The following is a 27,787-nucleotide window of genomic DNA, read 5'->3' as shown; positions in this document are numbered from 1 at the left end:
GTTAAAATCTCTAAAAAAAAGGGTAGAATTTCCTGCAGTGTAATGGGTAAAAAAAGCCAGATGACCAAAATAGAAATACTTTAAATAATTCAGATATGCAAGCATGTGAAAAGAGATAAGTTGATTGCGCCCTGATGGAAGCATCTCATCTCTCACCATTAAAAGACAACCAAAGGAATGCCAGACAAGATGAGTTCAAAATAATTGAAAGTATCAATAAAGGGAGACTACAGATAGAACAGCATCCTACAAGTGATCAGATGTAGAATCTAAAGCACAGGTTAAAGCAAGTGCTCTTGAATACCATATTGCAGAGGTAACAGTGAACACCTTAGCAAATTTTACTACAGATCTCCTCTATCAGTGTACAGCAAGAATACTGGGTCCATTTCAGCTCTACACATCCTTTTTCTCTGCTGCTCTGACTGTATGCTGCCTTCTGCCGTCTCCCAGCACACACAATAGGCCTCTGTGTGCACGGCCCGCGGAATGCTGCGAGATGGCAGGGCAGTGGGATAGCTGCATGGTGAGGATGGGGGTTGGTGGGTGAGGAAGGGTGTGGAAGCTCAGAGGATGAAGGAGGAGGTGGGGGGGTTGGTTTGAGGGAAAGGGAAGGGGAAGAGATGGCAGTGACGGACGGAGGGTGGTGATGGGGGGGCTGACCTTTCACAACTGTACGGGTGCACAGAGGCTCCAGGGGTCTAGAGGGTGTCTGGGTTTCGGCAAAGTGACCGCAAGGGAGGGGTGGCTTCAGTCCTCTGTGTACACACAAAGCAGGGATGGCACGGTAGTCAGCAGCCACCTCAGGGAGAAGGAGGCCCAAGAGGTCCTGAAGGATGGCCGTCTCCACGATGTATCCTGTCCTTCAAGTAAACCTGATTTGGTTGTCCAGGCTGTAATTAACAAAAGGGAATCATTAAAGGATGGATAAGATGCTAGAGGCTGCAACATTCTCAAAGTGGCAACGTTACTGAAATAAGATTGGTATCAGTGTGATTCAAATCAGACAAACTTAAGAAGTAAATAAAAGGAAAAAAAAAAACAGAAAACATTTAATTCTTAAATTATAAACAGAGATAGGGTGCCACACTAGCGCCCCCTTGAGGCTTTGATGAATATAACATACAGAATTTAGAGCAAGAATCTGGTACTGTTTGTTGAAGGAGAAAAATTAGCATTAGTGCTTAGCTGCTGGGGCAGACCCTCAAAGGTTGACCCAAGGGCAGTTTCACATATAAGGGTAGTGTTGTACTCAAGACCACACTATCCGAGACCAAGACTTGCCGGAAACCAGAGTGCACCAAGACAAAGATGAGACCAAGACTTTTGGGGGTCGAGACCGAGAAAAATCTCAAAAAGTTGTTCAACTAACTTCTTGCAAAAAATAAATCCTTGTATGTATTTCAAAGCCACTGACAAGTCCAGAATTATTCTAAATATCTGAAAATTAGATGTTGAACTAGATTTGTTGAGTGAATGAGGCCTAAAGTAAGTGTTCAGAGGTATTTCTGACTAGAAGTAAGACAGACTGATGTCAAAGTTTTTGCAGGTGTAGCTTTTTGTTGTTTTAGCAAGTGCTTGTCCTTATTATCACATTAGTGAGTAGAAGAATAGCAGATCAGTGCTGGTCTTAATGGAAAATCCCGAGTTCAGCCAGTCAGAGACTGAGACAAGACAGAGTAAAAATGCCCTTGAGTCTGAGACAAGACCAAGGTATTCAAAATGTGGTCTTGAGACCGGTCCCAAGACCACATTTTGAACACACAACACTACATAAGGGCCTTTTTCTATTTAAAAAGATCTTTTATTTGTACAAAATCAGTTTCAGGACAGCCCAGGTCAGCTCATCTAAACTTTTACAGTAGCCATGACAACATTCATGGAGTATTTTCTGTGTCAACACTGTATGAGTTACATAACATTTCATATAACAATGTATGTGGATACTAATACTGTGCACTAGTGCATTGCTTTGTAAATCCTTAACACTTACTGAGTAGAGATGCATCTCTTATTATTTAGGTTTGTAGTAGTAGTCAGAGTTGGAGCCATGTCTGCAATTTGGTGATATATTTTTGGGGCATTGCACCTGTATATGACAGGACAGCTAAAAGGGACATAATTTATGGGGAGAAAGACATACACTAAATATGTGCTGACACCAGGAATCAATCCCATGACTGGTGCATTGAGGACTATAGACTATCTGCCTGCTCTACCCACTGAGCTACAACAGTGCACAGTGGTGATATCTTAACAAAAAAAAATGGATGATAAAATTGGAGGCGAATGAAAACTTTAGATAAAGTGTCAAGAGGAGGGGTGAAGAACATCTGATGAAAAAATGAACTTCCAAAATAATTTGGATGTTGCATTTAATGTGGCATTGATGAACCCCTACTTCTCAGGAATATGGAATAGCTAATTCAAAATGCACAATAAGGTAGTTGTGTCAGCCTATAGGTTGTTTGCAATCGCATGATCGTGAGGATGGAAGTAGGGGACAGCTGTCAGGAACGAATAGGAATGAGGAAAGTTAGTACTTTAAAGCTCTAAATGAACCTTTACACAGCAATTATCACCAGAAAATTTCTATATACACTGAGTATGATCCCTTACACCTTACAAAGAAGGGATTTTTTCCACGGTTTACCTGGGGTGGAGGTGATCAAAATCACAAATTACTCAGTCCTACAGACCTTCTAGTGTCCAGTGTCATCTAACCAGATGAAGGGAGACAAGAGTCTTGAGGAGTTTTGTGCCAGTGTAGCTAGATCCTGTTTGAGTGCCAGTTTCCTTTCCTCTTTTTTGTCCTTAATTAATCCACATTTAAAAGGCCAAACTCTTAAAAGATGAAGAGCTGCTTGGGAGCCAGAAAAAACAACTCTACTGAGCTTAGCCAAATGATCCGGATCTCTTAAAAGAGAGATTTCTGATTGCTCTTCTGCCAATCTGTTTTGGCATGAGTTAGCAAGACTCATGAGACTTGAACCAAAAACAGTAAAACTGTATGCCAATTGGTTAAAAAAGTAGCTTCAAACCTTCTCAGATCTCCAGCTTGTGTGCTGTTATTGAGCAGAGAACATGATTTCACCAGTTTTTAGGTATTTTATGAAACAGAGGTTGATGGGAGATTAATAATTAGTTTGAAATGTGGGCTTCCTCTTCTAAGTAAGTGCTCAGACTCAATTACGTCCAAACTCAGCTGTCATCTTACCTCTGTTTACACTCATTTCTTGTATTTTACATTTTTTGGGGGGCATGTTTGAAAACCGGGCACTTTTTCATGTGGCAGAAGACTGTGACATACCTTATTAACACCTTAGTCCCTTTAGTCACCCCCTTTGGGAAGCAGTATCTATCACATGGCTAAATGGCTGTATAGAAAGATGGATAGATAGAGAGATCCCCGCACCAATTCTCTCCTTCTTCTCCCGTGTGTGGGTGCATCACTTTGAGTGGGGGGATCAATTTGGAGACGAGATGGAATTCCTTTCTTCCTGGGTGGCACCAGGATAATAGCTCTTATCCTTTAATTTGACCGTGTATTAAAGCATCAAGCCATGCATTAAATCTCTACTTTCACTATGTACTGTGCTCATTTCATACATCTAGTCAACTTCCTACTACACTACAGGTAGTCATAAGTTTTGAAACAGATTTCTGATTTACTTAAACTTAAAATGGGTAAAATTAAGGTGATGTAGGTACATTGTTCATGCTGCAGTGAAATATTTAAGTGGTTTGTGGTAGCTTGAGTGTGATTTTTTCTGAGAGACTAGATCAATTTTGATTAATCTGGAAAAAAAACATGCATCAATACTGAGAAAACAGAAATGAAATTGGTTTAATTTGGCCAGAGCAGAGGGATAATGAGGATAAGTAATTTGTCCCAGTGTTTCAAATTGCTTTATAACTAACAATTATTGCTCACTATGTTTAATTCCAAACAATGCCCGACATTAAAAACTTTAAATGAAGAGAGAAAATCTGCATCTTTGCCTATCTTTCTCTCAGTTTTTAGATGCTGTTAATCTTTCCACAACATCTGTCTGTGTTGTAATCCCAAGTATAGTTGTTGTCTCATTAATCCTAACACTGTTCAGGTGAGATTTTAACACTCCTACACCTCCTTCTCCCTAAAGTCCCCCAAAACTGTCTGTCCAAAGTGGTCTCTAAGCCAAGGCTTTATCCAGATCTCCAGATTACTGAGCCTGAATCAAAGCACCAGACCCGGTATGTTTCTTTTCCTGTGTGAGGTGGAGGGGGGAAGAGGTTAAGTTTGTGCAGGCTTGGTGAGTGCAGCAAGGGGGGCTTTCTCACATAAGATGGAGGATGAAGGGACAAAGGTGGCATTCATTGGCCCAGGAATGGAAAACATTTTCGCCTGAAAACAGAGAAGGTACAACCGGCAGAGGTAGTGCAGGGAGGCCATGGGTTAGCATTCACTCCTATGGAGGAGTCAAACACCTAAAAATGCAGGGGAGACCACCAGCTCCTTGTGCGGCCCTGTTTATTTGGTAATGGAGATAATATTAAGGCAACCACAAGAGAGTCTGCCTGGAAATTAATATTAGAAAGTCTGCAAGCATGAAAATATAGAATGTAAATGCTTAGCATGTGGTCTGTGAAACAATACTCTGGTGTTGTGGTTTATCACCAGGATTCCAGATCATCTCCTGATTGACTAAAATTGCTGTCCACACTGAAATGTAGTAGAAAACAGCAAGATAAACAGCAAAAGGGTCAAATTCCCATTTTAATTTCCTAGTGAGTTGAAAATGCTCTATCACAGTCATTTAATGTTGTTCTGTGAAGCACCCCAACACAGCGGCCAACATCAAAGACAGGAAGCCAGGCCTCAAACTGAAGAGATCAAAAATTATAGAAAAAACTGTGTTTGAAGCACTGGGAAATCTGCCAAGGAGAAAAAAATACCTTTGGATAGGAAGGATCTCAGACACCCGGCTGTGATGCACCCTTTTAACAGAACAACAAAAGCAAACTGACCTGGGTATAAGGTCCTGGGCCGAGGACGCCACCTAGAGGACAAGATAGTAAAATGAATAGTGTCAGTGTCAGTGAATCACCATTGGGTGTCGCCATCCAACAGCAGAAGAAGGGTTCACTAGTGGTAACATGGCTCATGAAATATTTACAATATTTACCAGACTACACAAGAAACAGATCATGAATCACAAGTCTGTGGTTAAATCACTGATGACAGATTAAAAAATACAGATCTATGTTGGCATATGCACCGAATTTCACAAAGTTTTGTTTTCTTGCAGCCAAGAGTCAAATAAGTGGAACATTATAATGGACAAAATTAGGGCTGGGCAGTCAAAATTCAGATTAAATCACAGTTTGGCCTGCTGCAATTTCCAGATTACAGGAGGTGTAACATTTTTTAACCTGAAATGTGTGTCAAAATACTATTTTACAACTTTTTGCAGTAGAGATGTAATGCTCTTCACATCATGCAATCATTCATTTTTAGAATAGTTTACAAAAAATCCTACTTTTTTCATTTTTGTTTGTTTTTCTTAATCAAAATGAGAATGACAAAAATAACCACACCCTTCAATACAACAATTCAGGTAATTGCCTTGTAAATCAAAATGATCAAAACCAGATATTTTTTTCAACCTTGATCAGCTTTAGTTCAATCCATCTAATATTATGTTGGTTATAATTAACTCTGCCAAGGAGGTTACGTGATTGGGTGGGTTTGTTTGTTTGTTTGTTTGTTTGTTAGCAACATAACTCAAAAAGTCATGGACGGATTTTCAGGAAATTTGCAGGAAATGTCAGAAATAGCATAAGGAAGAACTGATTAGATTTTGGGACTGATCCAGATCACCGTCTGGATCCAGGAATTCTTTAAAGGATTCTGTACTATTGGGAGATAGGGCTGATGGCAGAGGTCTGTGCTGTTACCACTTTACACCAGGAGATGGAGGACATCAGTAACTTATTCAAAGTTTTGGAGTTTATACAGTTTGAAAGACACGAACGCTTGAGGAGACGAGTCGGAGCGTAACAGAGAGAAAGACAGCGAATTGTAGCAAGAACACTCACAATGCTGGGATGAATAGAAGAATATTCACCCCCTCACATGACTTCCACATGTAGCGAAGCCAATGCTTTGCCTCACCATGTCTCCACCCCACCAGGGAGGGAGTAATCGGTGAATTAGATTTTGGGAGTCATCCGAATCACCGTCTGAATCCAGGAATGTTTTTAAAGGATTCTTCACTATTGGGAGATAGGGCTGATGGCAGAGGTCTGCGCTCTCTGGGTGCTTTTCTAGTTTAGTATGATTTATTGCTGAAAAACACAGAAGCTGAGAAACTTATCACATATTAAATGACATTTGCAATGTTGGGAAAAAATACAGTTAGAATATTTTCCCAAATCCCTCACCACAATCATCAACTATAGAAATATTGAAATAAACTACAAGTTGCAAATAAACATGTTTTGTTAAGTATTACATAAAAGCAGATCAAATTGCATCAACAGTTTGTGGAAGGCTTTAAATGACCTTATTTCTGTGATAACAGCTAAACAACCCTGTTTGCTGGCATACAGCCACATGTCCAAGGCCAGTTTACGTAAAATGTTACCTTGTTTATAGCTGTAGCTATATGAGCTCATCTCTACCTTTAACTCAGTCTATATTAATAATGTAGGGCAAAAGTATCACTATCCAAAGGGGAGCTATAGACCATACCTTCCTGAATGTCATAAATAATACACCAGATGTTAACTGTGCTGGATAGTTTTTGAAAGATCATCAACTTTAAGACAAGGTTACCTGTATTCACATAGTGATTCTGAAGACAAGACAGCTAGAATAGGGGTCTTCCACTTCACATTCAGAGGCTGTAGTGGAAAGCCATGCCGATTTGGTTTCAGTAGCTTCTGGTTATTGACCCCACCGTCTGAACAAAGTTGTCAGTGTCACGGCCCCGCCCCCGAGAAGCAGCTTGTACTTGATCCAGCATGCAAGACAGCAGCTGCTATTAAAGCTCTGAGGACCAAGGGGTACTGGCCACAAGAATCTGTATCAGCTACTGTGCAAAAAAAAGAAAACGTCTAAATTATTAAATATTAGGTTCTACTTATCACAATGCACTGCTTGAAAAGGCTGAGGACAGCTAACCCGGGAGTCTTGCAGCTATTTAAAAATGCAGGAATCTCCGCCAGAGTTGGAGCTGACAGCATCGTCGTGTCCAGGACACAGCAACCTGTTTCTCTCCCCTGCTGGGCCGCAGCATCACCCCTCATCCATAGAGCCTTTCATCACCAGACGGGCCCTGATGTGGAGCAAGGACCCTCCAGGTAGGTCTCCCTAGGATCTCGCTAACTAAATCAATTACCAGTAACTGACCAAAATGTTATTATTCACCACTGTTAATCACGTTCATACATTAGGGTACTTTTGTGACAAAGCTCGCCACTGTTTGTCGTTGACTGGTAGTTTGTGCCCTGTAATTATCATTATTATAAAAAATAAAATAATGATTAAGTTTATGGATATCTTTGAGCAGCTTTGTTTAGAGAGACCGTTAACCGTTAGCTAGCCCAAACCTAAAACTAGCTTCAGCAGCCCAACGGTTAAGGTGAGCGGCAGGTGCACCCGCTAGGTGAGAGTTAGCATAAAATAACTGCAGAAGGTTTACCTTTTTCATTCCAACTTGAAAGTTTGGGATTTGGAAATTCGAAAAAAAAAGCCCAACAGATATACTTGAGGCGAAAGTTAAAGTCAAATACAGTTACAATTCCAATCGTTACAAACCAATTCGTAAATGAAAGTTAAAAAAAATTAATATGCGTAGTGATTTCAAAAAGGTTTACGCCAGGTAACTGCCGAGGCGGTTATTGCGCGGAGGCAAGAAATAGTCCTGCAAAACTATAGCTTGTCCTTTTTTTAAAAAATTATTGCTATTTTTATGCATGTGATAAGCGTTGATCAGATGAGCCGTAATGTTGTTTTATTTGTTCATAATTTATTAAATTTGTAGGGAAGCATGCATTGTACCCAAACTCGTGATGGGAAATCCAGCACTTTTTAGTGATTGGAGTCATTTGGCTCAGCTTACCAAGAAGAGCGCAAATGGCTCTTCATTTGAGTACCATTTTGGCTCCATTTGACCTGCCAAATGTAATAATGTCATGACATATGATTGTTATTTGTGCTGGCATTTCACTCCAATTATGCTTATTATTTTATAAATGAAAATACCATGTAATTATTTTTCCAAACATACTGCCTCTTGAAAATTGTTGGTCAGATGAAATCTGCCCACTGGCTGGGCTGTGTATGACACCCCTGATATAGATCAATGTAACACCATCTAGATCGTGTCCCTAATGTGTGGTGTGCCTGTGGTAGAGCAGTGTGTGGAAAGATCATCCCTACTATTCATTCAAATAACACACATACGACATGTAATGATAGGAATAAGAATCAGAATAAAACTAAATCCTTATCTTATTGTTCAGGTAAAAGAGCTGGCTTTTTGTACCGCTCGTTCACTAACAACACATAATGTAACCAAATTTTATGCTAAGCCAATCATATTTCATTGTTTGGTAGTTCACATAATCCAATTCAAAGCATTAGTCTTTGGCTTATCCCTTTTAATTAATTTGACAAGCAACTACATTTTCAAAAACATTATAAATGAAAAAAAAACATATTGTGTTTAAAATAAAGTCACTGAGTTAAAACTAGGATGGAGCTAAATTCTACTGGGTTCTGGAGTCAGGTTGCTTCATTCTACAAGTGATACATTTTCGCTTTCTCATGAAAATTCAAAATTTGAATCCTGTTTAAAAATAGGTGTATAAATATTTTAGCCATACAACATCCAAACTAACTCATATTTCATGTGAGCTTTGTACTCATATACTGTATGTTATTTAAATGTACATTCAGTTAGGGCATAAGGTTGCCATCCCAAGTACACTGAGTGCATGTGAAGAAGTAGGTCAATCTCAGGACCTTCACCGTTACTTGCACTGCTTGCCATGTTATTGACTAATATGTTGACACACTGGTCATGGATTTCAGTTATGAGCCAGTGAAACTTAAAAGCATATTTTTTACTGTTTGCTTTAGCAGGAGCAGGTGGATGTCCAGTATGGAAGACCTACTTTTCTACACCATAACTGAAGGCAAAGAGATGATCCCCATCTCCCAGTTCATCTCTGTAAGTCAACAACATAGACATATCTCTTCTAGAGTGGTTTGACTTTCTATGGCATTTGTAGGCGTACAAATGAACTCACTCTTCTCTACAGCAGGATTGTATTTCCTTAAAGCACGTAGGACTTTAGTTAAACCAACCTTGACGAGTGACATAAGGGCAAACTTTAGGAATCCAGAGCGTCTCCAGGGTCAAGTTTGAAATGTGTTTGGGACTCTCTTATGTAACAAGACAAGCTAAATATAAAGGGTGTGACACTGCAGTAATCACCAGAGAACAACATGTAGTTTTTTCACAATTAATGTATTTTAGGGCTTAATTACAAAAACATTTTACAATTTGATGTTGTGCCTTGACACCCTCATTCAATTTTAGACATTTCATTTCAAAAACAAAATCAGAGGGCTTACTAAGTTACTAAGGTAGAATGTAGGGCAACAGACATCCCTGTCCATGGACCCAACACACATACACCCAGTGAATCTATGTCACAGCTCATATTCTCAGGGTCTTGTAAGGGGCCAGTTCTAGACTGTACATAGCTCAAAGAAAGCCTGTGTAAAGTTTTTTTGCACCATGCCAACTAACAAGCTATTACAAAACCATTGCAACCTTTAAGATGCGCCCATTAAAAAAGGCCGACATGGGCATCTGGTGACCTTGGTGTCTATGGAAACTCAGTCATTTTAAAAAGAGCACGCTTTTTCGCAGAAGAGGCATGTGTCAACACTGGTGGCTTGTTGTCACAGCACGGATGATTGGAGGTGTTTGTGGAGGTGAATGGGGTCAGTTAGGACAAACAGTAGATTGTGAAAGTGTAAGCACACTGTCACAAAGAGAACTGCAAAAAAGAACATCCTAAAAACCTGTTAGGGCAGTTGTTAGTCCTTCATTTTTTTAATCGAAGGAGGTAATTCATATCCCACCAGTCTGGTTACTAAACAGACTGGCAGGATATCTGTTGTCTCTATTGTATCTATTTATGAGCTATAGGATAAATGTGGCTATCAGTAGTAGAAGTAGTAGTAGTACCATTCCTCTCCAAAAATATACTGAAGTAAAATTGCAAGTAAAATCACTTAAAGAAGGCTACTTAGTTATAGAAATAAGAGTAGATTTAATTTTTCACCCCTGGCAAAGAGGTACCATTTTTGGGCCCAAAAATCAACAAAAACAAAAACTTAATCACTGGACCCTGAAAGCTAGTGAAGCTCTGTTTCTCATAAACATAACAATACATGATAAGTGTGAAATGTACTCAACACAGAAATTGACAGATCAAGTTAAAAATGTTAACATATCTTACAAAATGCCTCATTAGGACAGGGTTACCAAGCCCTGAAGAAGTCACAAATAAAGTACCTAAAGAACAAGAGATGATAAGTTTAATGGCCCATAATGTATATATGATTAAAAAGTCTGACTAATTATCATAACTTATTATTGTTCATTGTGACGCACTTAACTGTTATGTCAATAACCCATTTTCAAAAAGTACAGAAGACAAATCTATCCAAACAAGCTAAAAGTCATTTGTCAGTCCCCTTTGACAAAAAACAAGGGAAAATTGCAAATGTTCAAGTCTTGTCATACTTGATAGTGAAATAGCATAACTGATGCTCACTAGCCTGTAAACTGAATCATCAAATGACAAATTTTCTCGCTATTCAACATAATAGTGTGTATCTTATAACAGGTACCAGGTGATCCTATGTAAAACACTGTATTTTGCAGGGCAAGCTCAAATTTGCAAGACCTTAACATGTCAGGTATTAAATCTACAAACTCTAACCTGCTCACAAATATAAAAAGAAACCCTCTCACACAGTTAGTTTCAGGTAAAACTCTAAATTCCTTATAGAAGCCATGAATGCTTGTTACACCTACAAATGTAATAACTGCCACACAACTGTAATAAATCACAACAATAATAAAAATCTGTAGATTGTAATGTGTAAAATGTAATAGCAGTCATCTACTGCAAAGGTGACATCAAATTTGATAACGATTACATTTGCAGGGATATATTACATTTGTGGAAAGGTAAAAATCTCATAGTCATGGCAATATTTTGTTCGCCATGAAACAGGAAGTAGTATTTTCAGAGTCTGAAAACACCAGTAGAGCCATAAATCTTAGCAGAGCCAATTAAAATGTGTCAAAACAGCACTCTGAGGAAATTAAAAATAGCGTACAGAATGCTCACCCAGCCAGTTTTATTGTTTCATAAAAACTTAAAACCTCCATCCACTCAAAATGTGTTTTTAGTATCAGGAAGTTTGTCCTCTGCATGTTTAAGACACAGCCACTTAGGGAGAGCCAGCAAAGCCAAAAAAAAAGTTTTTTTTGTCAGCTCTCTCCATGAACTTTAATTATTTAGATTTGGATCAGATGAACCCCACTGAGGGCTTAATTCAAGAAGAACCCCTTGGATTTTGCAGTGTTATTGCAGTATATAAAGAATGATATCATTCCTCTCCTTTTGTCATTCAAAAATGTTGCGCTAAGATGAGTATCTCCATGAGTGGTTTAAAACTCTCGTTAAAAAAAAACCTTCTTGTTTCATGGTGAACATATATTGCCATGACAGTGTTTCTTGATATGACTTGATCTTTTGAGCTGACTTGAATCTGCTGGCATTTATAAAAAGGCTACAACAAAGAATGACCACAAATTTCAGTTTTCCATGTTTATTTCATGTTTATTTTCATTTTTGGGAACCTAATACAATTTTGAGAAACAGTGTATTTTTACCTTCCCACAAACATAAATTCTTGTAAATGTTATGGTTATTATGTTTGCAGTAGGCAGCTGCTAATACATTGCAGGGATTTATTATGTGTCTGGGATGGAAAAAAAATCTCTGGCTTTTAAAAATTGTAATTATTTCCCACAAGTCAGCTTTAGTCCAAGTCACATTAAAGAACATAGCCATGGCCATGAAACAGGAAGTTGTTCTTTTCAGAGTCTTAAAACACTGGTAGATACATAAATCTTGCAGTTGGCAACTGCTTATACATTTGTTGGTTATTTATTTTGTATTTATGGGTTTATTACATTCGAAGCTGCAGATTTGTGTTATGTTTGCGGCTTATTACGTTTGTGGGAAGTTATTCCATTTGCAGGTGTTACAGTTTTGAGGGCCATGCACATGGGACCCTGAAATAGAAGCATATGGTTCACACAGTCAGTGACAGCATGAGGAGAGACTTATCAGGGGGGACTCCAGTCATCTGGTGTCTGCTGGCTCTTCCTTCATAGTCACATGTTGATACCCCTGAGCGTTTGAAGTGCTGCATCTATATATGCCATCTACACAGCTGTTCTAAAAAATTATGTTATATGAACACATGCATGACCTTAAAGTCTGATGAGACTATTATTAAGGTCTCCCTTCTTTTTGTATTAATAGCCTTGTATATGTCCTACCTCCTCACCAGGCTTTGAGAAAAACAGGTTTGTTGACGTCTGACCCCCGGCTGCGTGACTGTGTCCATCAGATGCGGCTTTCCACACGTGATTCTATCGGGCCTGTCATGATGGACAAGAAGCTTTTCAGAAGGTGAAAAAAGCTTTTGATTATTTTTGGCATATGGATATAGTTATGCATACCATGCTGCAGAGGTTAAGTATTCAACTTTTACCTGCATGTGACGAGAACACTGAACATTGTGTGTACATGTCAGTCATTGTCCTCTTAAAAGTTACTAAAGGTAATTTGAAGTGAATGTGAAGATTTCCCCTCAAAAAAGTGTTCAAAATACATGAAAGTTGCACATTAGATGAGGTAAAAGTTGTTCATAATAATAATGACTCTGTGGTTATGTAAAAGAGTAATCAGAGGAGGAAACTGTGCTCAGCGCTATTTGAGTCAAGGAGCCTGACAGAGACAGGCATTTTATGGCTAACAGCTGCCACTAACCAAATTCTCATTCGCACATGCCAGCCACAGCAGCAGAGGGTGAAGCAGGACACGGGGCGTCTCAGGGCCTGATAATGAAAGGGCAGCATTTTGGTAGAGCTCCAGACTGTGGGTATTACATCAGAAATAGGGCTGTTACTAAGGGTTGTTTCATCATCTGTTAACCAACCAGATAATTTCATGATTAATAATCTAAGAAATCTTTAACAATGTTAAATATTCTGCTCAGAATTTCTGAATGACATCTTCAATTTCTTCTTTGTCAAACCAAAAGAAGACTTATTTACTTATATTTATGAGAAATAAAAGCAGTGAAGTCTCATGTTTTGGAGTCTAGAATCTTCCATTTGAAACAGGTTTGCTTCATAAATGCCTGTATTTGTTCAGCTACTGTTGAAGCTCTCATGAATAGGCTCAAATGATTTGTAAGCATCATGCAGACTACTGCCAAACAGTATCACTCAGAAATATAATGCTCTGTGTCTCATCCTTTGGCCCGAAACAGAAGTAAGTTTCACAGTCTAGTTGTCAGTTGTCAAACCAAATTGGCCGTATCCGGCTTTCTTTTTCCCCCTAACTTGTTGAGGTTATCTTTTCCTGAATATCACTTAAAAGCTCACTAAGAATATGCTTCTAGAAATAGAGAGTGCTATCTCCGATTTTTTTTAGGAAATGACCCACATGAATAATGCAAGCTCTTTCCACTCTTTTCTCCTGGTGTCCCAAAATCTCACGCTAGCATCGCCTCAGATTAGCGAGGGCTGCAGACTAGATATTTTAGTTCAAACCAGCAGTGTGAGAATGTACCTTTTCTTGGGCTCATACCGCCTTGCTGTCCAGCAATAACAATGTAAATCTATTCTGACTATTGGCTTCAGCTTACATAGGCTGTTACGGCTGTCTGTTTTCAGTGAGAGGGTGAGGATAGCATAGCATGTCTGGTTATATCCTGTGTGATGATGAAAAGATGAATGCCCTTTAAGGAGTGGGGCATTTCAGCCAAATTGAAATTGATTGGGCTTTCAGTAATACAAACATTTCTCAGGCAGCACAAATGTCAGTGAGTGAGGACAAGTGAGTTTTCAAGTTATTGAAAAGAAACTTTTATAACCCAAAGAACTGAAGGGGAAAAGCAGTGTTTATATATTGCCGTCTTTATCAAAATCATTATACTATGGACATAATGTAATACAAGCCAAAATAAAACTATGAAGAGTCATTAGCTGGTTTTAAAACAGATTTCCCTTGGCATTTATGCCCATTTTGACCTACATTTTCAAACAAGACCATGATAACATCCAGCATTTCAAATGATAAACATGTATCTTGACAGCTGCCATGTCAAAACACAGCTTTAAATCTAAGAAATTCTCTGGCTTTGGAATATTTTTTTGAGATATTTGAGGTGATGTAAGTGCTCAATTAGTAGTATGTATATAACAAAAGAGTAATCATTTTTAATGTAGACTTTTCAGTGCAAAAACCTCCACATATTGTACCTTTTGTACTAAATACAGCTTCCACTGCTTTTTGTTTTTTGAGATTCTTTCCATGGCATCAGCTTGATCTTGTGTTCTATCTCTTACAGATGTGTGGGAAACAACATCATGCTTCTGACTAAGGCCTTCAAGAAAAAGTTCATCATCCCAGACTTTGAAGATTTTACCCAGCAGATCAATAAGATGTATGACAGTGCACAACAGCAGGAGGTTGGGCAGGTAAGTAATGAATATGCTAGCTCACATATATACATATATAAGTAATGTAGTATAATTAAACTAATGTGTTTAATGATGTCATCCAGGTAGCTGATTACATTCCTCAGTTGGCTAAGTTCAGCCCAGACCTCTGGGGTGTGTCTCTGTGCACCATTGATGGACAGAGGTAAAGTTACATCTCTAGTTCCAACCATGATCCCATTATGAAAACCTCCACTGTGTCACCTCACTAACCCTTCACCGTTTTTCTTTCTTTTTCTCTTTTCTGTTTTTTTTTCTTTTCATTTCCATCTCCATCCCATCCTCATATCAAACAGACACTCTGTGGGTGACACAAAGGTTCCCTTCTGTCTGCAGTCGTGTGTGAAGCCTCTGGAGTATGCCATCGCTGTGCACGATCTCGGCAGCGAGCACGTCCACAACTTTGTAGGCAAAGAGCCCAGTGGATTCAAGTTCAACAAACTGTCACTAAATGATGACCGTAAGTAAAGATTGTAATCCAGAGTTTTACGACAGATATTAGCTCTATTAGCTCTGAAATTTCCAATTTTTCACAATTCTGGTCATTGAACAGTTATGCCAATGGGCTCTGATTGTTATCAGAGCAAAGATAAGGAAGAATAAGGTCAGATTTTAAAGGGGACACATACTTTTGCACAATATGTTATTAAATCCAGAGTGTCTCATTACCCACAGATTGTGAAATAAGCCAACCCAGTCCTCTGTTTGTGGTCAGCCTGTGTCTGAAACCATGAAATCTGGCACTTTTTCAGAAGCTGTGCTCATTGTGACATTTCAGTGACAGCCATTATAATAATGCCTGCACCTCACCTGGTAGCTCTTCACCCACAGCTATGGGAACACACAGCTATGCTCATGATGGCATGCTGTTTAGGGCTCGGTTACATAGGGTCAAAAAACCTCCTCTGGTGCTTGATCCATATTACATATTTTGATCAAAGCAACACAGAGATATTTCATTTATAGAGGATTATGTAAAAAGATTGAAAAGGGGTATGATACATCACTTTTAAAAAGAAAGAATAAATAGTTGTCCATGGGGACTTGCAGAATTTTCTTTACCTTTTATCCCCCGCCCCGAAACAGTTTGTCCTTGTGTGTTCATTTAACTAGCTGATCATAAGCTTCCTCTTTGTTTCTCTTGCGAAATACAAAATCTTCTAATCTCAGCAGTTGATTGCTTTTGTGGTTTGTGGGCACATGTGTGATTACATGCTCTCGTCTTCTGTGCAGTGAAACCCCACAACCCGATGGTGAATGCTGGAGCCATCGTCATCAGTTCTTTAATAGAGGTAAAATTCTAAAAGCCTGCTGTCTGCTGTGAATACAGGGATTATCACAGGATATGTGAAGTGGATACAGGGATTTCATTTAAGGATATTTACAAAAAACATACTTGGTTGTCCTTAATGGGGACATTAGGGGACACTTAAGACTAAGATTCAAGCAAGAAATTTACAAGAAACTAAAAGGAAAACAGCGGTTGGATTTTGAAGTATTAGACTATATAATCTCATAAATTAATAGTTTTGGTTCACATACTCAAGTAGTAAAAATTGGCTAAGAGTAAAAGAAATGGTCGGTAACAATGGTGAGAAGATACTCAAAAGTGGCGAAAATGGGTTAAAAGTGGCCATAATTGGCTGAAAGTAGCAAAAATGGGTGTAGAGTGGCAAAAATGGTCAGTAACAATGGTGAAAAGTGGTTATAAAGCGGCAAAATTGGGTTTAAAGTATTCAAAAGGGGCAAAAATGGTTAGCTAAATGGTGAAAAAGATAGAAGAAGCAAAATTGTCTTGTAAATTAACAACTTTTTAAACTTGAGAATTACATGTTTTTTTGATGGAAATTAACAGATCCTTCTATTTTTTTTTTTTTTTTTTTTTTACAGTGGCGCTTAATACACTGCCATAATAATGGATAGCTTATACATAGAACTCTTTTCAAGAACAAGTTATTGGGGGCCTGTCACATAGAGATTTTGTCAATGAAAACAATTAAATTGATGTGTGCTTTTCCAAGTGGGTCGAGGGGTGCTTAGATAACATTGTATGTATGTTTATAGTTTCTGACCAAAAAAGTTGCAACATTTTCTGATTTCTTCTTTGCATTTGCTGCTCTGGCTTAAACTGCTGGCTAAACGACTCAACACTGCTTACATGTTTAACAGTGGTATTGCAGCTTTTGGTCCTTATCTGTGAGCGTTGAGAGAATGTGCAGATTTGTAGACAAAAAAAACACCAGTACGGATCCGCCATATCCATATTCATATTGAAAACAGCATAAATTAGCCTTAATAATGTTTTGTTTCAGTGTTTTTTCAGAAAATTGCTATGAGCTGCATCTTAAGTTAAATGAACTCAACCACATAAATACAGAAGCAAATTGAAAAATGAGAATCCCTCCTCTCATGTTCTTTTGGGCACGTTATACTTAGCAAATAATTGCCATACTTACTGTACGACCTGTGCATACACACGTGAGGTCCCTATAGGAGTCTCACGTGCATTTGAAATTTGCTTGCAAGAAACCATTGTGAAATCTGACTCTGCAAGTATTTGCAGTCTATGGAAAGGGTGCTCACATATCACTCTTGCAAAACCAGCACCAGTATGAAATTAAGTTTTTTAAATTATGCAGAACTTATATGATATGAAGACCCAGTCTGCAATGGTGCAACCTTGCTGGATGTGATTATTATCATGAGTTATCCAGGAAAAGCCAGAATTATTGCATTTAATCCTCAGTTACTTTTTTGTTATATTCACAGTGAATCAAACTAAAGGAAACATGTATGTACACCATCTGAAAATCTAAACCAAGTCACCCCTGAAGTTTGACGTTAGCCGTCCCCAGCTAATCTCGTCTATTTACCAGTCATTTGATTTTAGCTGCTGGACTCTGGTCACGATCGTCTGACTGACCAGCAGCCACCAAACTTTATCTGTGAGCTTTGGCCTCAGTGTAAGTTTTGTGTGAGTAGTCAAATCAGGTTGTGTACGTTTCCCTCATGGATTTATCTGGAAGTTTACAGCTGACAGAGGAGATTCTCTGAACCTTTTATCATATGTGGGTCAGGTTTAGCAGCACAGGAGGGAAGGACTATGTTTGGGCTGACAGTGGGGGCGTGTGTGCACTTCTGGCCAATTACAGCCCCCAGAACAGAAGGTGTGTTAGCTGCCAATGTGTACGTGCTTTTGCATTGAGTGGAGCAATGTCACTTGTTACCATGATTTATAAACACACTGAGGAGGTCAAGCTTGAAAGTCTAAGTTGGACTAGTTTGACCTGTGATATAACATTAACAAAGGAAAGTTTTCAGTCAAAAAATAAGAGGTTTTAATAATTATTCTGCACAGTCTCTACCTGGAAATAAGTTGGATCCCTTCCTATCTTGCTCATCATGCTTTAGGTGGTCTCTAAATCTCTGTAATACTTGAAATCATGTGGAGTCGTTAAAAATGAATGTGACCGTCGTCCCTGTTTGGTAACTTTACGACTTGGTAATGATCCCTCACCATTCCGTGAAACCCAAGCAGGCCATAAACACCCCCTGGCCAGTGACCACACTGCCACATGGAGCCACAGGCACACAAAAACATCATGTACACAGCATACCTCAATGCCCACATGCTTAGTGGCCTCACCATGTGACCATGTTTAAGTACTAGAACACTGCCATCTATAGGGACACACTGACTCTTGGCACACAAGCAGCTTGAGTGTTCATTTTTTTGTCTTTCTGTGTTGACAGCCTCATTCCAACAAGGCCCAGAGGTTTGACTATGTAAGGAAAACCTTTTATTTTCAGCCTATATTCTTTTATATCAGTTATTTGTTTGGAGTCCCTGCTGACTCATATGTTCATATGTTACTGCAGGTGATGGAGTTCTTGAAAAGCATGGCTGGTAGGGAGTTTGTGGGCTTCAGCAATGCCACGTAAGTGCCCTGTGTTAACAACATGCCAACAGTTATCCTTTGCCAATTGAATTACAATTTTCTCATGCTTGTTATTTTCTTGTAGTTTTCAGTCAGAGAGGGAGACTGGGGATAGAAATTTTGCCATTGGTTATTACCTCAAAGAGAAAAAGGTGAGTTTGGGGATGTTTGTGCTTGACAACAACAGAACTCAGTAATTAGTTTTCAGAAAAAGAAAAAAAAATAAACATCTAATTGTGTGTGGACTCTCTTTCTTTTATCAGTGCTTTCCTGAAAACTCAGATATGATAGCAGCCCTTGATTTCTACTTTCAGGTAAGATTCTTTACTTTGTAGTATTCAGTGGATGAACCATCAAAAAATGTTCAGCATTTCTCTGAAATAGCTTTATTCAAATGTCAAGATCAAGATAAGATTACATTCCAGCCCTGTATGATCAGTATAAGGCTACAGCCAGGAGCCAAATTACTTAGTCTGACATAAAGCATCCTAGTTGCTTGGTAACTGGTGACCTTACTGTGACAGCAGCACTCCATTAAGTCACTACACCCAGCCAGGAAAACATGCCGCCTAAGAAAGCCCAAACCTTCACAAACCTTTTATTTTAAGGTATAATATTTGGCTTTCAGACTAGATGTAAAACTTCAGCACCAGTCTGTCAGACCAAAACAAAGCTTTTCTTCAGCCAAAACTCCACTGTTCCTCAAAGTATCACCTCCCCTTCTCCCCAACCCCTCTCTCAGTTTTCCAACCAAGTGCAGCCATCTGTAGTCTGATCTCCATTTTAATATGCAGCTCAACATTGATGTGGTTCTAATCCTTGAAGTCTTTTAGAACAAAAAAGTATGGTCTCTTCTTTAAGAAGTCAGATGGTTTTCTTTGGATGATGCTCCTATGAGAAGGCTCCAGCATTGTGCCTCTACATATACATTTTTGATTGGGTGGGGCCACCTCTCTTCCCCTACATGATGGTAGAAAATCAGAAGTAGTAATGATATATGAAACATAAACAAACATGCAGAATAACACTTATAAAACTTGTATGAAAGATTCTGACCAAAGCATAACCTAAAGAAAGTGTAAACAAAGAGCTGAATACAACGAACCCAGAGTGATTTTTACTTCAGTCTTTGAAACAAAGTCATCCATTGACGATATATATTGTGTTTGGATATATTTGATATCTGCTTGTTTAACATGTACATTATAACTTTCAAAATAGGGGCGTTTCAAGGTTAAAAATCTCAATTCAATACAAATTAATCAAACACAAATTATAGCTGCATTCTTTTGACTAGACTTAATTTAAGAAAACCCTCAGGAAAAAGTAAAAAATGAACACTATTTAAGATGGGATTGCTGCAACAGTGGGTAGATGATGTGAAGTTGGTTTGCAGAATGTGGGTGATAGTTGTGTAAGCACCCAGACCTGATCAAAGAAAAGGGCTGGGCCCCTGAGTCCCCCATTGAACTCACAATCCAACTGATGTGATTTATTAATGTCAGTCCGTGCATGTCGGAACATTACTATTGGTGCTTGACAACTGGCTAACATCACCTCCTTTTGGTCAGAAAAAGTGGGTTGAAAGTGGTAAAAATGGCAAAACATGGGCAGAAAAGGTGGAAACTGAATTTCAAAAATGGGTTGAAAAGGACACAAATGGGTTCAAAGTGGCAAAATGGGTTAAAACAGGCACAAATTGGTTAATAGAGGCCAAAAATAGGTGACAAGTGGCAAAAATGGTTTAAATGTGGTAAAAACAGGTAGAAAAGTGGCAAAAGGGGGTTAGGCATAGCAAATATGGGTTAAGTGACAAAAAGTGATAAAGATGGGTCAAAAGAGGCAAAAATGAATGGCAAATAAAAAAATGTCAAAACAGGCAGGAAAATGTGGTTGAAAAGGGTTAAAAATGACACAAACAATTTCATCAGAAACAATTAACAGCTTTTAATTTCAAAATGAGGGAATGTGAAATCAAATAATTGGGGTGGGCCCAGTCACTGGGTTTTTTTAGGGGCCCAGCTATTTTAGTGGGAAGGGCTCTGTTTAGAGCAAAAAAGCTTTAACTGCAATTACTGATCAGATTTTATCAGTGCTATCAGTTCACTTTTGACATGTGAGGTGAAGAGCATTATGGCAGCATATCAGTATAGCCATAAAATGTGGCTACTTGGGGCAAGGATTATGGGCCTGAACTAATTAGAAATATTACTTATATTATTAGGTTAACCTGGGCTAGCTGGTTAGTCCCTTTCACCGGCCTTCATACTAAGCTATACTACCCAGTTACTGAATGCTTTGTGATATCTTGTAACAATCTTGATGGCTAGATGTCTGTGTATTAAGAGACATTTTCCCCAAAAATCCCAAACTTTTGGAAAGTAATAGCTTTGCCTCTGAACTTCACTTGTCTTTAATCTTGATTTAACCATTTCAGCTTTGCTCCATTGAGGTGACTTGTGAGTCAGGAAGCGTCATGGCTGCCACTCTGGCCAATGGGGGTATTTGTCCAATCACAGGCGAGCGCGTGCTCAGTGCAGAAGCCGTTCGTAACACCCTCAGTCTCATGCATTCCTGTGGCATGTATGACTTCTCCGGACAGTTTGCCTTCCATGTGAGTCACCAGGCAATCAGGGATATGTTAAGAAATATTGTTGCCCTTGTTGCAGGCTGTAATATTTTGCTTGCTCCTCTTGTTCAGGTGGGCTTGCCTGCTAAATCAGGGGTTTCAGGTGCTGTTGTATTGGTGGTCCCAAATGTGATGGGTATGATGTGCTGGTCCCCTCCTTTGGATCGGCTGGGAAACAGTGTTCGTGGCATTCACTTCTGTCAGGTATTCAGCTGCAGTCCCAGTTTAATCATATATAATTCATTTGTGGATTTATGTATACATCAAATACTCCATCTTTTATTACCTTTGATTCTAAAGGACCTGGTGTCGTACTTCAACTTCCACAACTATGACAACCTGAGACACTTCACAAAGAAACATGACCCCAGGAGGAAATCAGATAATGATCCAGTAAGTTCAGTTTGACAAGCGTAGGGGCTGTAATTCTCTCCCAGACTTTTGTGTAAAACATAACATAAAACAACATAAACCCCTCATTGGGTTAGAATCTCGCTGAAACATTTTATGTAGAAACAGTCCACCACTGGACTTAATGATTTCTTTTTGATCCACAGCACAAGTCAGTGGTAAACCTGATGTTTGCAGCCTACAGTGGTGACGTTGCTGCTCTCAGAAGGTGAGAAAAAAATAAAATCAGTATGTTTCATTTTTCATCACAACACATGAGTAAACTGTCAACAGCTGTATGATGCAATCCAATAGAAACACTGACACTGATACACTTCTTACTGATACTGATCATTAGATGGAATGATTGATACTTCTTCTGTACTTGTTAAATAATAATGACCCTGGAGCTGGTAGCATGTCAGCTTAGCTTGGTATAAAGACTAAAAGCAGGATGAACAATAGAATTTGCAGCTGCTTTAGCTCAGCAGGAAAGCACATGCTGATATACGTACAGTGCCTATAGAAAGTATTCACCCACTTGGATGTTTTAACCTTTTATTGATTTAAAAAAAAACAATCATGGTCGATATAGTTTGGCTTTTTCACTGAAAACAAAACTCTTAAATATCAAAGTGAAAATAGATTTCTGCATAGAATTGTCAATCCAATAAAAATATGTAATGTAAAATAAGTAAGTGTATAAATATTCACCCCCTTTAAAGTGGCTGAGCTAATTCAACAGAGGTCCAGCCAATTGGTGCTAGTTGTCCAGTTAGTGAAACTGGGATCACCTGAGTGCAGTGAATGTGTCTCAAGTGATTGTAGTGTAAAGAATTCTGTATCTGTCCAATCACTAGTTGATCCGTATAACTGGCTACGATTTCACCATGAAGACAAAAGAACACTCCAAGCAACTCAGAGAAAAGGTTATTGAAAAGTATAATTCTGGAGGTGGATACAAAAAATTTCCAAGGCACAGAACATTTCCTGGCCTTCAGTTAAATCCATCACCAAGAAATGGATGGAATATAAATGGAATGTAAATCTGCCTTGATCAGGACATACTCAAAAAACTGAGTGACTGTGCAAGAAGGATCAAAGTAAGAGAGGCCATCAAGATACCTAGGACTACTCTAAAAGAGCTTCAGCAGCTGAGATGGGGAAGACTCTGCATGCAACAACTGTTGCCCAGGTTTTTCACCAGTCAAAGCTTTATGGGGGAGTGGCAAAGAGAAAGCCACTGTTGAAAAAAACTCATATTAAATCTGGACTAGAGTTTGCCAAAAGGCATGTGGGAGAGTGAAAAAAAGTTCTTTGGTCTGATGAGACCAAAATGGTGGTACACAGAAATGGTTTAAAGACAACAAGGAGACTGTTCTGGAGATAATACGAGGCCCAGACCTCAGCCCAATAGAGAATTTGTGGCTAGAAATGACAGGGGCTGTTCCCATGCAACCTGACAGAGCTTGAGCAGTTTTGCAGAGATGGAGTATTTTTATATAATTGACATTACTTTAAGGATATCTGTTTTGACCTTGACATTAAAGAGGGTTTGTTTGTTGTTTTTTTTTGTCAAATAGCCAATTAATATCGGTGAATACATTTATAGGCCCTGTACTGTTTACAGAGGCTGCACACACTGCCTCACTGGTGGCAGGTTTGAATCCCATTCCTGGCTGTTTGGTGTATGTCCTCTCCCAATCTTTTGCCCCATGTTTCCCTGTTTCATAAAGGCAATAAAGCCCCAAAAATAATCTTAAAAAACAGAATTGCATGATGCCTCATTTCAGAAGCATTCAGATCTGAAGGAACAAAGGTTCCAATTTAAACAAAATGCCGCTGCTTAAGATTAATTAGCCACCTGTCTCTTGTGCTATTCTTAGGATATCTGTATAATAATACATTGGCCTCCTGAAACCCATAACTGTGTAGCACTTTCTCCATATTTTTATGTCCCATATTTTTTTATACCTCAGCAAGGAATGACAACTTAGGGCTGTGTTGGGGATAAAGCTAAAACGGAAAAAAAGATTAGACGGTCGCTCTGCTGGTTGGTTATTTTGATTCTTTCACGTTTCACCTTGACCTGCTTTATAATAGAAAAGACATGAGAATTCACTTACTACAATGTGGGACCTTTAAAATCTTCTCTGCTTGTGTAACGGCAGGGCCACTCGGCATAGTTTCAGACTGTTTGGCATCAACAGTTTACATTTCCATACATGTTTTTGTCCTCCCTTCTACTCTGCTTCTTTTTTTACCCCTCCAGATTTGCCCTTTCAGCTGTGAACATGGAGCAGACAGACTACGACTCTCGTACAGCGCTTCACATTGCTGCAGCAGAAGGTGACAGCTCATTAAAAGTTTATTCATGCCTCAATAATCTTGGCTTTGATATTCAAATAGAAATAAATTAAATAAGGCGAGGTTGCTCTCTTTTGTCTTTCAGGTCATGTGGAAGCTGTTATCTTCCTAACTGAAATATGCAAAGTGAATCCCCACATGAAAGACAGGTAATGGTTTTCCTTAAAATCGTTTTAAATCAGAAAAATATTGGGTACTGTGTTATTTTTAATTACATTTTGTTATCCATCAGGTGGGGGAACGCACCTGTAGATGATGCCCTGCAGTTTGGCCATGGAGTGATTGTTACACTCCTGCAGGAGTACCAGAGTATGTACGATGAAAGGATGTCCCAAGGTGAGACGGAGGAGCAGAAGCCTGCATTGGATACGCTGAAGAGCATCGCTTAAGGGATCTTGAGGGTTTGTGGTGAAAAATTAATCTGAGAAATGAGCCTGAGGAGACTAAAGGGAACTGAATGATTGAGGAACATGATAAGTTGATGTTACTTAACATTGGTAGACGGGTCATTCTTTGTACCGCTGAAAATCTATATGGTGCAAAATGATGTCCCTCTGTTTGATATCTGCTAACTGAAGGAAAAGTTCAACACAACACTATATTTACAAGCAATGTGTTGCTTGTGTTGAGAAAATGACTTTATATCAAGCCATGATTTGGCTGCTATTGCAACATTAATGAACTGTTTCTCAGGCTTTGCCTTTGATTGAAAATGCCACCAGGATGTAAATATTTAGTATATATTCATTATGCTTATTTTTTTTTAAAACATTGAAATATATTTTGCTTCATCAGTACATCATTTAATCAGAGGGTTTTATTCCCTCCCATTAATGAGGATATAAATATTCCCAAAGCTGCTTCATTATTATTCTACCTCAACAGGAGGTTGTTCAATCTTATTTCTGCCGGTGACACGAGGAATACTTTCAGTGTAGTGTGCATCAGTTCAGAGATACTCTTTACTGATGTAGCCACTTCTTGTGTTCATTTTTATTCTTTTTAGGGATTTGATCTGCATAATTTGGGTGAGCTTCGAAGTACTTAATTGGATATCAGACACATCCACATGCCACTGGAACTGGTAAAAGCTCCAACAAAAACATTTTATGCAAATTACTGTTGCAAACAAGACACGTGGATGTGTTTGAAGTGATGCTTTTAGACATGAGATGTTAAAGCCCTTTTGTAATTATGTTTGTATATTGATTAATTATCCAGCCTTCTTTTTCTGTGCAATTAAGCCATTTGATAAAAATGTACTATTGTAATTTTCTCTACTTAAATTCATCGTCCTAAATCAATGATTTTTATCAGCTGTCTTTTACCCAGTTCAACCTTGGCAATGAAATGATTCCTGAGTATGCCATTGTAAATATGTAACATTCTGCTGTAAATAATGCAAATGTAGAAGTACTTTTATTGAAGTTTCTTTATTAAACAATATACATTTTGAACATGAGTTCACAAACATTTTGTATTGATTTCAACTTTGTAACTGTTTAGGTAATGCCAGTACAGATTAAGACAATTTGGCAGTAAATGTTTCTCTCATAAACATACATCATTTTCACATTAGTCTGAGAGGTGATACAAGAGGTATGCACAAAAACAGTATGAATGAAGTGATTGCCTGAGGCTGGATGGCATTCATGAAGTTGCATTGTTAAGAGTCATGATTATGAACCAACTGGACCACAGAAATTAAACCATTATTTGCCACCAAGCTGTAAATGAATCCCTGTATAGATATTGCTTATTTATGCACCATTATGATCAATGTTGCCCAATGCTGAATACAAGCATGTCATCTAAATGTCCATCAACATTAAAGTACATCCAGCTTCATTTGAGCCCTTCTGGCTCCTCCAGCCAGAAGGGCTCAAATGAAGCTGGATGTACTTTAATATTGATGGACATTATAGTACATCCAGCTTCATTTGAGCCCTTCTGGCTCCTCCAGCCCAGAGTGTGTGAGCAGCTCCCCATCCCAAAGTCCAAACGCAGGGCAGATAGGAGCCTTGAACTGGACCCTGATTGTGTGAATAATCCTGGGTTTTTCGATGTCCACAAGCCCCAGAAGGCCCTCTTCGTAGTCCAACAGGATGCCAACACGATCTGGTTTGCCCACCAGCGTTACAGGAACAATCTTATTGTTGGTCATAGCGAACCACTTGCGTTGAGCATAGCCGAATACCCAAGAGGAGTTGTTGGTACCCACGCAGTCATCTCGGGACATTAGCGCCTCTGCCACACCTAGACGAAACTCTTGGGACTTTTTTACAGTCACCTCCCAGTAGTGTCGTCCCCTGCTGATCTTCTCATCACCAAACACCACAGCCCAGTCTCGGAAACGCTCTGGATTGTCTTGCACATGGCTGGGATCCAGACCTAGCATCCGGTAGATCACACCAGTATCTTTCTTGAAGAGGTCCAAACTGCTGTGGGCTGTTCGCTCATCAAGCTTGAACTTCACATCTACAAAGAAATACAGGAGAAAAAAAGTCTTTTTTTCAGCAGGACTGCCAGAGATTTACATTAAAAGCCTTGTTTTAGTCTGTTCATTTTAAATCAGTGTTAACTGTAAGCAGAAGTGGACAAGGTAACTAAGTGTTGAACTCAAGTAAAGGCACTTGGTTAATATTTCTGCGAGTATTGGTCTATAAATCTACTCAAGTAAAAATTAGATCAATTTTACTGCAAGTACGGAGAAGCTACGATTGATACCAGAGGGGTTTACAGTGACATATGATCTTTCCCCGTTGCATAATAACTACAAGAGAATATGAAACTGCAACAAGGTTGTTTAATATATTGAATGAAAATTGGGATCATTCTCTTGGTAGTGACCATCATGTAGTGTGGAAGTCAAACTACTGACCATGTTTGTGTTGTTGGCAGAAAGCTAGAACCTCATTGTTTTGGCTTTTAGTGTTAAAGAAAAAATCGGAATGAAAATTTCTAATATATATTAAAGCGGGGAATATCGGACTGAAACGTAGTGTAGCAGAGGTATAATTAAAGGTAGCATGAATCTAAAATGTTACTCTTGTCTTCAGGACATTGGTTTATGCACTTAAACCTTGATTAAATCTCAGCCACCAGTGCGAAAACATTTCACGTACACGCATGCGCATACGGAACTAAGCAGCTCAGGGTCTGCTAAGGTAACCACCACTGTGTCAACACGAGGGTTTCTTACCGTGTCTTCCTAACAATGTGTACAGCATTGTTTTCGTGCCTTATGCGTTGGGAACTTTCCAGAAAATTACTAAAATCAGCCGTTAGTTGTCAGTTAGTTGGGTGTTGCCTCAAAGGGCATCGACCTCAGAGCTGCAACTTCGACTCAAAAGCTAATATCTCTTTAGCTAATGCTAGATCTCACAGCACATTCACTCACTGTTTCCCGTCGAAGTTGATACGAAGCATCTTCTTGCCGTCAGGCAGACAGCCCACTTTGGTTTAACTGTCAGGGAGGTGACAGCCCGTCCTGCCAGGCGACAGAGACGGACTGCATTTGTGGGTAGCGCCATGTTTTCACAGCGTATGCTGCTGTTGCTCACATGTTGTAGTTTCTTAAGTGA

The 27,787-nt window shown here is 39.0% G+C and overlaps 2 protein-coding genes and 1 long non-coding RNA gene across 4 annotated transcripts; 1 reads left to right on the top strand and 2 right to left on the bottom strand.

The window, feature by feature from the left end:
* Positions 1-796: 796 nt before the first annotated feature.
* LOC121517234 lies at positions 797-7,792 on the bottom strand. Its single transcript, XR_005992543.1, has 3 exons — positions 7,689-7,792; positions 5,011-5,042; positions 797-893 (listed from the first exon to the last, which is right to left on the bottom strand). It is a non-coding gene; the product is annotated as an uncharacterized LOC121517234 (long non-coding RNA).
* Positions 7,010-25,660, top strand: gls2a (glutaminase 2a (liver, mitochondrial)). Of its 2 annotated transcripts, none has more exons than XM_041798842.1 (18): positions 7,010-7,347; positions 9,134-9,221; positions 12,659-12,780; positions 14,729-14,858; positions 14,945-15,024; positions 15,176-15,339; positions 16,113-16,171; positions 18,633-18,665; positions 18,759-18,817; positions 18,903-18,969; positions 19,081-19,131; positions 21,255-21,431; positions 21,519-21,650; positions 21,747-21,839; positions 22,004-22,065; positions 24,109-24,185; positions 24,289-24,352; positions 24,436-25,660. In XM_041798842.1, the coding sequence occupies exons 1-18, from the start codon at positions 7,136-7,138 to the stop codon at positions 24,590-24,592; spliced, it is 1,827 nt and encodes a 608-aa protein (XP_041654776.1). In that variant the 5' UTR covers positions 7,010-7,135; the 3' UTR covers positions 24,593-25,660. The 2 variants fall into 2 exon arrangements, with proteins under 2 accessions (XP_041654776.1, XP_041654775.1); XM_041798841.1 differs by having other exon boundaries at positions 7,011-7,347; positions 9,131-9,221.
* A 472-nt stretch (positions 25,661-26,132) lies between these two features.
* On the bottom strand, positions 26,133-27,787 carry spryd4 (SPRY domain containing 4). The gene is made up of 2 exons (XM_041798843.1): positions 27,604-27,787; positions 26,133-26,681 (listed from the first exon to the last, which is right to left on the bottom strand). Exons 1-2 carry the CDS (start codon positions 27,734-27,736, stop codon positions 26,140-26,142), a joined length of 675 nt encoding a protein of 224 aa, XP_041654777.1. The 5' UTR covers positions 27,737-27,787; the 3' UTR covers positions 26,133-26,139.

This window comes from Cheilinus undulatus, linkage group 11 (assembly GCF_018320785.1).
Source record: "Cheilinus undulatus linkage group 11, ASM1832078v1, whole genome shotgun sequence".
Classification (NCBI taxonomy): domain Eukaryota; kingdom Metazoa; phylum Chordata; class Actinopteri; order Labriformes; family Labridae; genus Cheilinus; species Cheilinus undulatus.
This window is presented reverse-complemented; position numbering and strand designations above follow the sequence as displayed.